This window comes from Lotus japonicus, chromosome 5 (assembly GCF_012489685.1).
Source record: "Lotus japonicus ecotype B-129 chromosome 5, LjGifu_v1.2".
Lineage (NCBI taxonomy): Eukaryota > Viridiplantae > Streptophyta > Magnoliopsida > Fabales > Fabaceae > Lotus > Lotus japonicus.
This window is the reverse complement of record NC_080045.1, coordinates 54,643,971-54,657,743: the sequence shown is the minus strand read 5'-3', so window position 1 is coordinate 54,657,743 and position 13,773 is coordinate 54,643,971. Positions and strand designations below refer to the sequence as shown.

The 13,773-nt window shown below is 37.7% G+C and overlaps 1 protein-coding gene across 1 annotated transcript; it reads left to right on the top strand.

Moving 5' to 3' along the window:
- Positions 1 to 317: 317 nt before the first annotated feature.
- LOC130716767 (ABC transporter B family member 21-like) lies at positions 318 to 7,529 on the top strand. The gene is made up of 13 exons (XM_057566773.1): positions 318 to 471; positions 1,380 to 1,706; positions 1,911 to 1,965; positions 2,093 to 2,268; positions 2,375 to 2,596; positions 2,697 to 2,935; positions 3,048 to 3,573; positions 3,671 to 3,944; positions 4,064 to 4,932; positions 5,027 to 5,293; positions 5,377 to 5,640; positions 5,761 to 6,054; positions 6,964 to 7,529. The coding sequence occupies exons 2-13, from the start codon at positions 1,407 to 1,409 to the stop codon at positions 7,318 to 7,320; spliced, it is 3,843 nt and encodes a 1,280-aa protein (XP_057422756.1). The 5' UTR covers positions 318 to 471; positions 1,380 to 1,406; the 3' UTR covers positions 7,321 to 7,529.
- Positions 7,530 to 13,773: the final 6,244 nt, after the last annotated feature.

Here is a 13,773-nt window from a genome sequence, read left to right as displayed (position 1 = left end):
TTAATTTAACTTTGATCAAAATTTGTAATTTTTTTTAAATAGTAATGTTCAATCAAAATCATCATCATATAATATTGTGTTATTTAAAAGAATTTAAGCTTGAATAATATATAGGATTCAAATCACTCCACATTCATGTCTTGCATGAATACTATTTTTTAACATCATTTTCCAAATCAGGCAAGAATTTCTCAATAAAAATATAATAGAACTACAGAGAAATCCGATCCATCACGGATCATGAAGTCACAAAGATGCTTTTCTCCATATTATTTATTAATTAATGGGTTTAGTAGTCTCCCACCACCGAAGAAGATGCTTGTGCTATAAGCAATTATAGCTTGTTGTGCTGTATATAAATCAATATCTAACCGAGAAGTAGAAGAAGAATCTGCTAAAACACACACTCAGATTTCTGCCCCTGAAAGTCAGAGATCCCACAAACTGGTAGTTCCAGCCTCACAGTTTTGGGTACCCCTTTTTCCACCCTCCAATAATATAAATAATATATATATGTATATATATATATATTATATTGTATAGTATGTATGCATATGAATATAAATTTATACTTTCACACTTGCATTTGTTTCCAATGTTGGGTTGATCAAATCTTTCCTCAACCGCTCTCCTTGATCTTTCTCTCTGTCTTGTTCTTCCTTTCTCTGTTTACTACTCAGGTTTGTTCATATTGATTCATGGATTTTGTACTAAATTTTAATCAGTGTATGATGGGTTCCACAAAGTTGGTGGTACCTTTAAATTTTTGTCATTTTTCTTTTGTCAAACATCTTAACCTTTGACTTTAAAAAGTTCAACTTTTTCTTCCTTCTGGGTTTCCATGATTGAGGGTGATAAGCTAATTTTTTTTCTTCTTTCTTACACTGGTAATTCAAGAGCACATTTCCAAAAGTAACATATTCGGTTGTAAAGTTTTACAGACATGACTCATGAGTGGTTACTAAAACACTTGTTTCTTTATGTTTGATGCTTTTTTGTGAATAAATAGTGACATGAATGGATTCTAAGCTCGTATGATAGTTGTGTTATGATGTGAACGAATCTTAGTCTGAAAGTGAAAGTACTTGGAAACAACACGTTGCTGTTTATCAAATTTGCTTTCTGTTGCTTCACGTTTCCTAGTGTCTCTGAAGTTTCACATTAGAATAACGCGTTTGGTGAATCTGCTAAATACCAACTTGGCCTTGGAACTTGATTAGCTTTAAAACAACTCATACCAATTCTCCCTTTCTATGCTTACTCAGTTTTATCCAAGAAATTTAGAAAAAAACTTGGTAGTGTTCTGTTTTGCTCTGTTTCAACCTTGATTATGTGGTCTTGTATTTGTTAACTCATACCAGTTGCTTTTGTTTTCATAGTTGGAACATTGAAGGCAGTGATCCAACATGAGTGTGGAAGAAGATGGAGTGAATAATAAGCATGATGAGACAACGAATCCTGCAGAGACTAGCACAAATGGGGAGAAGGAAGGAAAGAGCAAACAGAAAGAAAAACAGGAGACAGTTCCATTTCACAGATTGTTCTCATTTGCAGACTCCACCGACATTCTGTTGATGTGTATTGGAACCATTGGTGCTGTTGGAAATGGAATGGGTTTGCCTCTCATGACATTGCTCTTTGGTCAAATGATTGATAGCTTTGGAAGTAACCAGAGAAACCCTGATGTAGTGGAACAAGTGTCCAAGGTATGACAAGTCTTAGTTACTAATAGTATATGTTCGGTTCTACCGTAAAATGCTCTAGAATCACTTCTGGTTAGAAGCTACGAGTTTTAATTCTGGTGCAAATTGTGAAATCAAACATACTATATAGATGAAATTTGTCTTTACTTTGCTGACATGCTTTTGAACCTTTGATTAGAGTTAATTAGTTACATGATAAAATTGCAGGTCTCTTTGAAATTTGTATACTTGGCAATAGGATGTGGGGTTGCAGCTTTCCTTCGTAAGTGCATTTTGTAATTAATATCACTGTGGTTTTTCATTTTCCATGAAGAATTTTAATTAATCTCTCCAGTTTTTGAGATTTGATGAAAAGACAGCTAACATGAGAGAACCATTTCAATTTTCAGAGGTGTCATGTTGGATGGTCACAGGGGAAAGACAAGCTGCAAGAATAAGGGGATTGTATTTGAAAACTATACTGAGACAAGATGTGGCTTTCTTTGATAAGGAAACAAACACAGGAGAGGTGATAGGGAGAATGTCAGGGGACACGGTTCTCATACAAGATGCCATGGGTGAGAAGGTATTATAATATGCTATGCTATGAGAGCAAAATTCTAGACTTGAATGAAAACTATTAGCAAACAAGTGTTTTGATTCCACTGAATACTTGCTTTTATTGAAAACAGGTTGGGAAATTTCTGCAGCTAATAGCAACATTCATTGGGGGATTTATCATTGCCTTCATCAAAGGGTGGCTTCTTACTGTTGTCATGTTGTCCACTCTTCCACTTCTTGTTGTGTCAGGTGCTGCCATGGCTGTCATCATAGGCAGGATGGCTTCTCGAGGTCAAACTGCTTATGCGAAAGCAGGACATGTAGTTGAACAGACAATTGGCTCAATAAGAACGGTAAGTTGTTGTTAAACCAAAGTAGATATCAGAAGATTGAGATATTATATAATTTCTCACTAGAATGCACTTGTGTCTTTACTTCTATGTATGTTTTCAGGTTGCATCCTTTACTGGGGAAAAGCAAGCAGTAACTGATTATAGCAAATTTCTCGTAGATGCTTACAAATCAGGAGTTCATGAAGGCTCCACAGCTGGAATAGGCCTAGGAACAGTTATGTTTGTAATTTTTGGTGGTTATGCTTTGGCTGTGTGGTTTGGTGCAAAGATGATAATGGAAAAAGGATATAATGGCGGCACAGTGATTAATGTGATTATTGCAGTTTTAACTTCCTCCATGTAAGTAGCTTCATTTATATGTATTTCCTCTACTAAGGAAGTTTGAAAGTTCCATATTTCTTTATTGAAACCTCAACTCATTCACTTTTTTTCAAATGGATGTGTATTTTAGGTCTCTTGGACAGGCATCTCCTAGCTTGAGTGCTTTTGCTGCAGGCCAGGCTGCAGCTTACAAAATGTTTGAAACAATTAAAAGGAAGCCAGAGATAGATGCATCCGATCCTAGTGGAAAAATATTAGAGGACATTAGAGGTGAAGTAGAGTTAAGGGATGTTTATTTCAGTTATCCAGCCAGACCGGAGGAGCTGATATTCAATGAATTCTCTCTTCATATATCTAGCGGTACAACTGCAGCATTAGTTGGACAAAGTGGAAGTGGCAAGTCCACAGTCATCAGTTTGATAGAAAGATTTTATGATCCACATGCAGGTGCAGTTCTTATTGATGGTATTAACCTGAAAGAATTTCAGCTTAGGTGGATCAGAGGAAAAATTGGCCTTGTTAGTCAGGAGCCTGTGTTGTTTGCATCTAGCATTAAGGAAAATATTGCATATGGAAAGGATGGAGCAACGGTTGAAGAGATAAGACATGCATCTGAACTTGCAAATGCTGCTAAGTTCATTGATAAATTGCCTCAGGTTAGGTTCTATCTAGAGTACTTTAATTTCAAAGCTAGTTCTAGAATTTAATCTTGAAACTTGTTAAGTAACCTTGAAATTTTTCCATTGCATGCAGGGATTGGACACAATGGTTGGTGAGCATGGAACTCAGTTATCTGGTGGACAAAAGCAGCGCATTGCGATTGCAAGAGCAATCCTAAAAGATCCAAGAATTCTACTTCTAGATGAAGCAACAAGCGCACTTGATTCGGAGTCTGAAAGGGTAGTGCAAGAGGCTCTAGACAGGATCATGGGAAACAGAACTACAATTATTGTGGCACATCGCTTGAGCACTGTGAGGAATGCTGATATGATTGCTGTAATTCACAGAGGGAAGATGGTCGAAAAAGGTACCACACAACACTTTTAGAAAAAAAAAAGGCTTTTTTTCATTGATTCAACCATTGATCACAAATAGGAAAATTTTCTTGTATACATATCTTACTATAACTTTGTTTATATTAATCAGGGACACACTCAGAATTACTCAAGGATCCCGAGGGAGCTTACTCTCAATTAATACGATTACAGGAAGTAAACAAGGTATCAGAAGAAACTGCAGACCATCACAACAAGAATGAACTTTCTGTAGAATCATTTAGACAATCTAGTCAAAGGAGATCACTTCAAAAATCCATTAGCCGAGGATCATCTTTAGGGAACAGTAGCCACCATTCATTTTCAGTTTCTTTTGGTCTACCTACAGTGGTTAATGCCTCTGATCCTGAACAAGAAAACTTACAACCCAAGGAAAAAGCACCAGAGGTTCCACTACGTCGCCTTGCTTCCCTCAACAAGCCAGAGATTCTTGTTCTTTTCCTAGGATGTTTAGCTGCAGTAGGAAATGGTGTTATATTTCCAATATTTGGCGTATTGATTTCCAGTGTCATCAAAACATTCTATGAACCATTCGATGAGATGAAGAAGGATTCCAAGTTTTGGGCAATAATGTTTATGATCCTTGGTATAGCATCATTGCTAGTGATTCCAGCACGATCTTACTTTTTCTCTGTGGCTGGATGCAAGTTAATCCAACGTATCAGGTTAATATGTTTTGAGAAGGTGGTTAACATGGAGGTCAGTTGGTTTGATGAGCCTGAGAACTCGAGCGGTGCTGTTGGTGCAAGGCTCTCAGCAGATGCTGCTTCTGTTCGTGCCCTTGTTGGTGATGCTCTAGGACTATTAGTTCAAAATATAGCAACTTTATTGGCAGGTTTGATTATTGCATTCGTTGCAAGCTGGGAGCTAGCATTTATTATTCTTGTCTTGATCCCCTTGATTGGAGTAAATGGCTATGTTCAAATGAAATTCATGAAGGGATTCAGCGCAGATGCAAAGGTGAGTACCATTCTCCATTGCTATACATGAATAGTTGTATTATTAAGATAATGTATGAGATAAATTCTCAATATGGAAATGGGAATTGTTGCAGATGATGTATGAGGAAGCAAGCCAAGTTGCTAATGATGCAGTTGGGAGCATAAGAACTGTAGCGTCTTTCTGTGCTGAGGATAAGGTTATGGAACTATACAGGAAGAAATGTGAGGGACCTATGAAAACTGGGATAAGGCAGGGTGTGATAAGTGGATCAGGATTCGGGGTTTCATTTTTCTTACTATTTTGTGTCTACGCAACCAGTTTCTATGCAGGAGCTAGACTTGTGGATGCTGAGAAGGCAACATTCTCAGATGTTTTTCGGGTACTAACTCTTTCATACTTATCATACTTACATCAACACTTGGTTTCTCCATTTGAAAATGTAGATATTTTCATGTGTTGCAGGTTTTCTTTGCTTTAACCATGGCAGCTATTGGCATTTCTCAATCAAGCTCCTTTGCTCCGGACTCAAGCAAAGCCAAGTCAGCTACCGCTTCTATTTTTGGAATGATTGACAAGAAGTCAGAGATTGATCCAAGTGATGAGTCTGGTACCACCCTTGACAATGTTAAAGGGGAAATTGAGCTTCGTCATGTGAGCTTCAAGTATCCATCTAGGCCGGATATACAAATTCTCCGAGACCTCAACTTGGCTATCCATTCTGGCAAGGTAAAGCTCACTTTAATATCTTTAAACTCCTTTCATTTCAAAGTACAACTGAGAGTTGAAAACGTAAGTTGTGTTACTTGTTGCATCTAACTTTTATTATCAAAATTGTTATTGCCTCAGACGGTGGCTCTTGTTGGTGAAAGTGGGAGTGGGAAATCCACAGTGATTGCCTTGTTGCAGAGATTTTATAATCCTGATTCAGGTGAAATCACTCTTGATGGGATAGAAATCCGAGAGTTACAACTCAAGTGGTTAAGGCAACAGATGGGGCTTGTGAGCCAAGAGCCAGTGTTATTCAATAACACTATCCGTGCCAACATTGCCTATGGAAAAGGAGGCAATGCAACTGAAGCAGAAATCACGTCTGCATCAGAACTTGCCAATGCACACAGGTTTATCAGTGGGTTACAACAGGTAAGAATTAATTAAAACACCCCTTAACCTTTTTTTTGTCTTTAACTTTTTTTTAGCTGCAATAGAAATACCTTTAACTGACCTATTTAGTGTGTTTAGATTAGCTTATTGTTCCTCAAAATTGATTTTGGAATTTAGAAATTACTCACATAAGTTCTTTCCATTAAGACTTTGTCTTTAGAATCATTTGTAAAAGGACTTCCAAACATATTATTCTCTTTTAAGCATCTTTTCAAAAGTTTCTCATCTTAGCTTTTAAAATAAGTGCTTATACTTCTTACAATCTAATTGAATTTGTTTCGGTGAAATTCTCAAGTAAACACTTATGTGATGAATACTTATTATCATAAACTTTTAATTAAGCTATGTAATTAGGGTGTGTTTCAAAAAGTAATTTAATTAAACACTTAATGCAATAATAAGTGTTTATCGCATGAGTGTTTATTCATAATTTAATTTGAGAATATATTTTAATAAGTTCAAAATGAGTATTATAGATGCTTAACCATACACTATTGCAAGTAACTTATGAAAAATAAGTTCAAAATAACTTATCATTATATCATAAGTTATTTGCATAAACTCATCAGATACTCCGCGTAAATGCTTATGCTACAAAATAAAGTTATTTCAAACGCACCTTTATACATTTAATAATTTTATGTTCATATATGTATTTCACATCCACCTTACATGAATAAGAAGAAAAATGAGAGAAATGAGTGATATAAATATAACATAAAATATAAACAAATAAGAAAAATGTGTGGAAATGAAATATGAGAGAAAATAAAGTGTGTATGAATCATTATTTTAATACATTATCTTTGCAACATTTTTATGTGGAATTGCTTGCTGTTCTTAATGGGCGGAACTGTTGACATTGGAAATTGTGGTTTGACTTAACAGGGTTATGATACCATAGTGGGAGAAAGGGGGACCCAATTATCTGGTGGGCAGAAGCAAAGGGTTGCTATTGCACGTGCCATCATCAAAAGTCCAAAGATATTGCTCCTAGATGAGGCCACAAGTGCATTAGATGCAGAATCAGAAAGAGTTGTTCAAGATGCATTGGACAAAGTCATGGTTAATAGGACCACAGTGGTGGTGGCACATCGTTTGTCCACAATAAAAAATGCAGATGTGATTGCTGTTGTCAAGAATGGGGTTATAGTGGAGAAAGGAAGGCATGAAACGCTCATTAATGTCAAGGATGGGTTTTATGCTTCCTTGGTTCAACTCCATACAAGTGCTTCAACTGTATAAGTTTTCACACCTTCCTCCTATATATCCCTCTTTTTTATATTCTTTGTTTTTTTTTTACTACTAAATTTTGAGAAGCTCAATTGAAGGTTAATATATACCTGATAATTTTTTTCCATTTCATGTAAGATAATAGATATCAAGTTATCATGAATGACTCTTAAACGGATAACTCAAAATACTGAAATACATGTAGACTCAATTGCCTCCAATGAGTTTGTTCAGCACTATACTTTTCGATTCATTTATATCAGATATTAGAAAATAATATATTAAGTTATCTCTCCGGTTACTTTTGAAGTTTTCACTCGAAATTATTTTAAGTTCAGAGTATAATTGATGATATATAATTAATACTTCCTTTAAAATTTATAAGTAATAAATAAATAAAAACTCATAAGAAGATGGCGAGCAGAGTATGAGGAGGCGGGCTGCGGCGACCCAATTAAGCGGACTAGGCAGGTGAGATGGTGTTATAGTGAGTGCTTAATGAAGACACACTTTATCTTATGGACTTATGGTTTAAAATCACACAATCCTCCATCTGATTATTGACTTCTACGTTCTATAGACATCTCATAAGTATAACGGACTGACCTCTTGAGCATCTCACAATTTTTAAATATCTTAAGTAAGTTTGAAGCATTTTTGTTTTAACCCCAGACCTTAAGGAGATTTAAGATTAAGGATTAAATATTACATTTTTCCCCTATAAAAGGTAAAAGAATTTCTTGTAATTGAACATAATCACCATAATACCAAAGTTGCTCGATGTGAGGCATAGATAAGAACTCACTTCATTTGCTTCTTTATTTTTCAGAGTCAATTTAACATCATAATTTAAGTGACTTTTAAATCACCTTTAATGTTGATCATTCATAACATCTTCAAATTATTCTCTCTCATATAATACATGTCATTTGACTAAAGCTTGCTTGTTCTCAATGATGTCTTGATTGTCTTCCCATGATCACGATAAAGAACGACAATTCAAGTTGGAAACGTCATGCGTGACGAAATTGCATTATTATTATAACTCAAAAGATGGAAACTTATATACCCACCAAACCCAGATGTCGTGTAGGTAGCCACATACTCAATGCATGCTGCTCACTAAACATGTTCTCATTGAAAGAATTGAAATTAAAGAGATTAGTTTATGTGACAAATTCAGTTCAACGGCACGTCATATAATAACAATACTTAGTACTACTACTAATCAGTTGAATTCTAGAAGATAACGACATTTTATGCAGAATCTAACTAATCAATTAATTGCTCTAATTAAGTAGTAGTAACTTAATATCAAAGGGTAGATAATGCAAACGAGTCGTGCATGCAACCTGGCTTTCAAGTTCATTATTAGACCAGAAGTTTGCTGTATGTCTAAAGAAATAATAAAAAAATGAAAAGAAAGATAGCAGAAGATTACCCAAAGCAAAAGTATGTGGATTTTCTTTTCTTTTTCTTTTTTGTCTTTATAAAGCGAGTATTTGTTGCGTTATTAACGCATTTGCTTGAGTTTCAGATGCTTAGACAATTAGTAATAACCCGACGTGCTGTCTCTTGATACATAAATACTCGATTGAGAATTCAATGAGTGGTGTCGATTGTGGTAGTTAAAAATAATTGTTTAAATATTTAAATCAAGAATTTAATTCCCAAAAGACGCATTCTTAAACAAACATTTAACTTTTACCACATCCAAATTAAAATTACAAAAGCCATTTAGAAAATAATACTGGAGTGAGACATTCAAATGAATCAAATCACGTTGTACTTAATATATAGTTGACTCATTTTATTATTTAAAATTTAATTTAATTTAATTTGAAAGTGTTAATAAGATGGTTGGACAAGGGTGGAGAATAGGAAGAACCGTGGACATGGAGGTGGAAGCTGGGGAGCGCAGGAAGGATGGCACGGTGCAGCAAGGAGATGGGAACGTTCTAATGTAACGTCTTTCTTCTTTTCAAATTTCCCGGACAATTTCAAGGCAAGGAATATGTGGGAGGTTTTCATGTGGGGAGAGGTGCAGGAGGTCTTTATCCCTAACAAACGCGACAAGGTAGGAAGACGCTTCGGATTCGTAAGATTTTACGACGTAGAGGATCCTATGGGACTGAGCCGCCGTCTAGATCAGATTTTCATTGGTAGCACCAAGCTCCATGTCAATCCTCCGCGGTTTGTAAAGCAATTGATGGACCCTGAGACAAAACACCAGAACCGGAATAAGCAGAACATCTCAAGACCGAGGAAGACACCGATTCAGAGTCAGAAGACGGTGCTCAGGAACATTAAGGAGGGGAAGAAATCTTACGCGGACGCTGTGTCCGGTGGTGAAAACATTGATTCACAGAATCACGTTCCTAAGGAAGACAATGTCGCCCAACTCTGGATTGAAGATACAGTTGACGACTGGTTGAAGAAGAGTTGGGTTGGTAAAATTCGGGATGTGTCTAAAATTGAAAACCTCCCGGAGACATTGATAGTGGGAGGAGTTCACTCTATCAGATCCCGCTATATGGGGGACGATTTAATATTATTATCAGGGGAGCAGGAGGAAAATCTGGAGGAGATTCTTCAGCAAGCCAAGGAGTGGTTGGATGGAATGTTCAGTTCCCTACAACCGTGGAGCCGCAATATTTCGTTGAAGCGAAGATTGGTCTGGGTTCGGTGTTACGGTTTCCCTCTCCATATATGGAAGATGGAATCTCTTAAACACCTTTTGAAACCAATTGGTGACCTTGTGGAGATGGATAAGACAACAGAAACAATGTCAAATGTGGAATTTGCTCGATTAAAGGTGGTCACAACGAAACTGGAATCCATAAATGTGGCCTGGGATATGAACTTTAGCAAGGTGGTACACGGCATTCGAATTGTGGAAGAGACACCGGTTGCACCAGATTTCTGGAGGTTGCATCATAATGTAAACGTGGAGGATGATGACGAATCATCCAAATGGTCATATGATGGTTCTGCAAGAGGAGCTGCAGAGTCGGTTGATTCAGAGTTCATTGATGATGAATCGGGCGGTGATGGCCATGATTTGGACGGTGGTGGGTTCGCCGGCAGGAATCCCAACGGTTTGGTGGCGCAGGTTGGGGTTGACTCGAATCCTGATGTGCCATTAAGATACCATATGGAAAACTGGAATCCATTTACTGACGTGGGGTCTGGCACGGGAATAGAGTCAAGCAACGGCGAGGACAATAATGTTTCAATCATGAGGAGTCAGGTTGCTGACACAGGAAGCCAAGTTGGAATGGGAATTGACTCAGGGGTATGTTTGGATGTGGGCCATGCAAGAGAGGATCTTTTTGATAATTTGGGGTTGTCTTCAAATGGGCTGGGTGTTGGTGGGTCTCAATTTGCTGACCCGAGCCCAAATGTGCTGGAGTGTTCTCCCTTGGAGCCTATCACCAGCAATTTCACCCCAAATTTGCCAATCCCTGATCCTGTTGCAGCTTCGCTCGAGCCTCTCATTAATGGCGACAATCAAACCCATCCATGTCAGGCGATTTTGGCGTTTCACGAGAAAGAAGGGGCAGCTTGCGAAACAACATCATCCCATGGTTTGGCTTTGGCAGCAACCAAACGGAAATTGGTCAGGCAAGTAGTTCATTCTCTCAGTTGTTCATCTGGGTCTTTGCAAGCTGAAGATGACGGAATTCCTTGCTCTAGAGATATCGCTGCAGAAGCTAGTAAAGCTTGGCATCTGGGGAAGATGTTGGGGTTGGCTTTTCAGGGAGATGAGGGAGTAGTAGTGGGAAGATTAGAGGAATTAGAAAAGAGAGACATGGCTTTGTTATACAGCCAGGAAAAGGAAGGTGTGGAAGGGGATGCTAACCTATCCCAATGATTATGCTATCTTATAATGTGAGGGGGTTGGGGAGTAGTGTGAAGATTCGGGCAATCAAGGAAATGGTACAAAAGGACAGAGTTGACATGATCCTCATTCAGGAGTCAAAGTTAGAAGTAGTAGATCAGAGATTATGTCGAGCTATTTGGGGAGATGTAGATTGTGACTGGGTTTTCAAGGCAAGCTCAAATCGGTCCGGTGGCTTAATATGTATCTGGCAGAAAGGGAAATTTATTCTACAGGATAGTATAGAAGGTGATGGCTTCCTTGCCATGCGTGGAATATGGGAACAACAAACCCATAGCTCTGCAATTATCAATGTCTACGCACCCTGCACATTGAGGGGAAAACAGAAGCTCTGGGAGGATTTGGAGGAGTATATTACTAACACTGGTATTTCGTGCTTTTGCATTGCAGGCGATTTTAATGTTGTTGCAAGATCAGAGGAAAGAATGGGAATCACAAATTCTTTATATGGCAGGAGCGATATGGCTGATTTCAAGGCATTCCTCTCCAACTTATCACTAATTGAACCTCCTGCTGTGGGTAAAAAATACACTTGGTTCCGACCCAACGGACAGGCAGCAAGCAGATTAGATAGATTCCTGCTATCTAGTGACTGGTGCTCTTGTTGGCCTCATGGTGTTCAAACTGTTATGGCTAGAAGCTTGTCAGATCACTGCCCTGTTATGTTTCGAAGCACTGATGTGAATTGGGGGCCGAGACCCTTCCGTGTGATGAACTGTTGGTTCTCTGATCCAGGTTTCAAGGCTTTTGTTGAAAAGGAATGGCAAGGATTCCAAGTCCAAGGTTCTGGGGGATTTGTTTTGAAAGAAAAACTTAAACTGCTCAAAGAAAAATTGAAAGTCTGGAATAAAGAAGAATTCAGCGATATCAACCGGAAATTCAGGGAGATCTCTGCGAATTTGGAAGAGCTTGATCAGAAATTGGGGAATGTTGGATTATCGGCCCAGGAATTACAACAGAGAAGAGAACTTCAAGGCGACTTATGGAGAGCAGCGAAATTCAGAGAGTCGATTTTACATCAGAAATCCCGATGTAGGTGGCTTCAAGAAGGTGATTTAAATACCAAATTCTTCCATTCTTTTGTTAATTGGCGTCGACAATCAAACAGGTTGGTAGGGTTACATCTAAATGGTTTGTGGGTTGAGGACCCTGTTTCTGTAAAGAGAGGCGCCAAAGATTATTTCGAGAGGAAATTTGGCAAACTAAATGATCCAGCACCTTCCCTGGATGGTGTTCCCTTTAGACAGATTAGCGTGGAAGCTAGCATGAAGCTTACAGATAAATTTGACCCTGCAGAAGTCAAGGAAGCTGTGTGGGAATGCGGAAGCGACAAAAGCCTTGGACCAGATGGGATGAATTTTAAGCTTATAAAGTCCTTTTGGCACCTGTTTGCTGCAGATTTTCAACGACTTATGGATGAATTTCATATTAATGGCCGCTGGGTAAAAGGTGGTAATTCTTCCTTCTTAACTCTGATTCCGAAGAAGGACTGCCCCAGTGAATTAGCCGATTTTAGACCAATTTCACTGATTGGTTGTGCTTACAAAGTAGTATCGAAAGTGTTGGCTAATCGCATTAAAAATGTGCTGCCTACAGTCATTGATGATGCTCAAAGTGCGTTTATTGCGGGGAGAGGTTTGTTAGATAGTGTGTTAGTTGCAAATGAATGGGCCCATGAGGCGAAGGCGAGGAAGAAAAGCTCGATGGCTTTCAAAGTCGATTTTGAAAAGGCCTACGACTCGGTCAGGTGGGAGTTTCTTTATTACATGATGAAGCGAATGAACTTCAACGGTAAATGGATTTCCTGGATTAAGGGGTGCATTGAATCTGCCAGGATGTCGGTCTTGATCAACGGGAGTCCAAGTGAGGAATTTTGCATGGGTAAAGGCATTCGCCAAGGTGATCCAATTGCACCTTTCCTATTTTTGATTATTGCAGAGGGACTTAACGGTTTATTGAAACAGGCAGTGGTTCATAATAAGTTCAGAGGCTATGTGTTTGATGACTTGGTGGATGAGGAGATTTCTATATTACAGTTTGCTGACGACACCTTGTTTATTGGTGAAGCTTCTAGGAAGAATGCATTCACTCTGAAATGCATCTTACACTGTTTTGAACTAGCTTCTGGCCTAAAGGTAAATTTTTCTAAAAGCAGTTTGTTAGGCATTGCAGTGGAAGAAAGAGAACTACAAATATTATCCTCTATTCTGAATTGTAAGCGTACTAGATAGTGACCCGTGCGATGCACGGTGGCTAATTTTAATTATATTGAACAACTTAATATAAGCATAAATCATTTACAATTTTATCGTTTATCAAAATTTCAAGAGATATCAAATATAGACTACTTTGATATTAATTTATATATTCTAATAGTTTATTATTAAATGATAATTTTATGATGGATTATTATAATTTTTATCAATGATTTAAATATTATAACACTGTCAATATCTGATTAGAAACAAAAATGAAAGACTATACTTTGTTTACTACTAAACATAATAATAAAATGGATGTAAAAAAAAATACATAAAAATAAAATGTCTCAAGTGGTTTAAATT

Excerpts from the sequence above, each read along its gene's own strand:
- LOC130716767 (XM_057566773.1), top strand. The coding sequence starts at position 1,407 with ATGAGTGTGGAAGAAGATGGAGTGAATAATAAGCATGATGAGACAACG. Across the intron at positions 2,936-3,047 it reads GCAGTTTTAACTTCCTCCAT|GTCTCTTGGACAGGCATCTC; the intron begins GTAAGTAGCTTC and ends TGTGTATTTTAG. Across the intron at positions 5,294-5,376 it reads CATTCTCAGATGTTTTTCGG|GTTTTCTTTGCTTTAACCAT; the intron begins GTACTAACTCTT and ends CATGTGTTGCAG.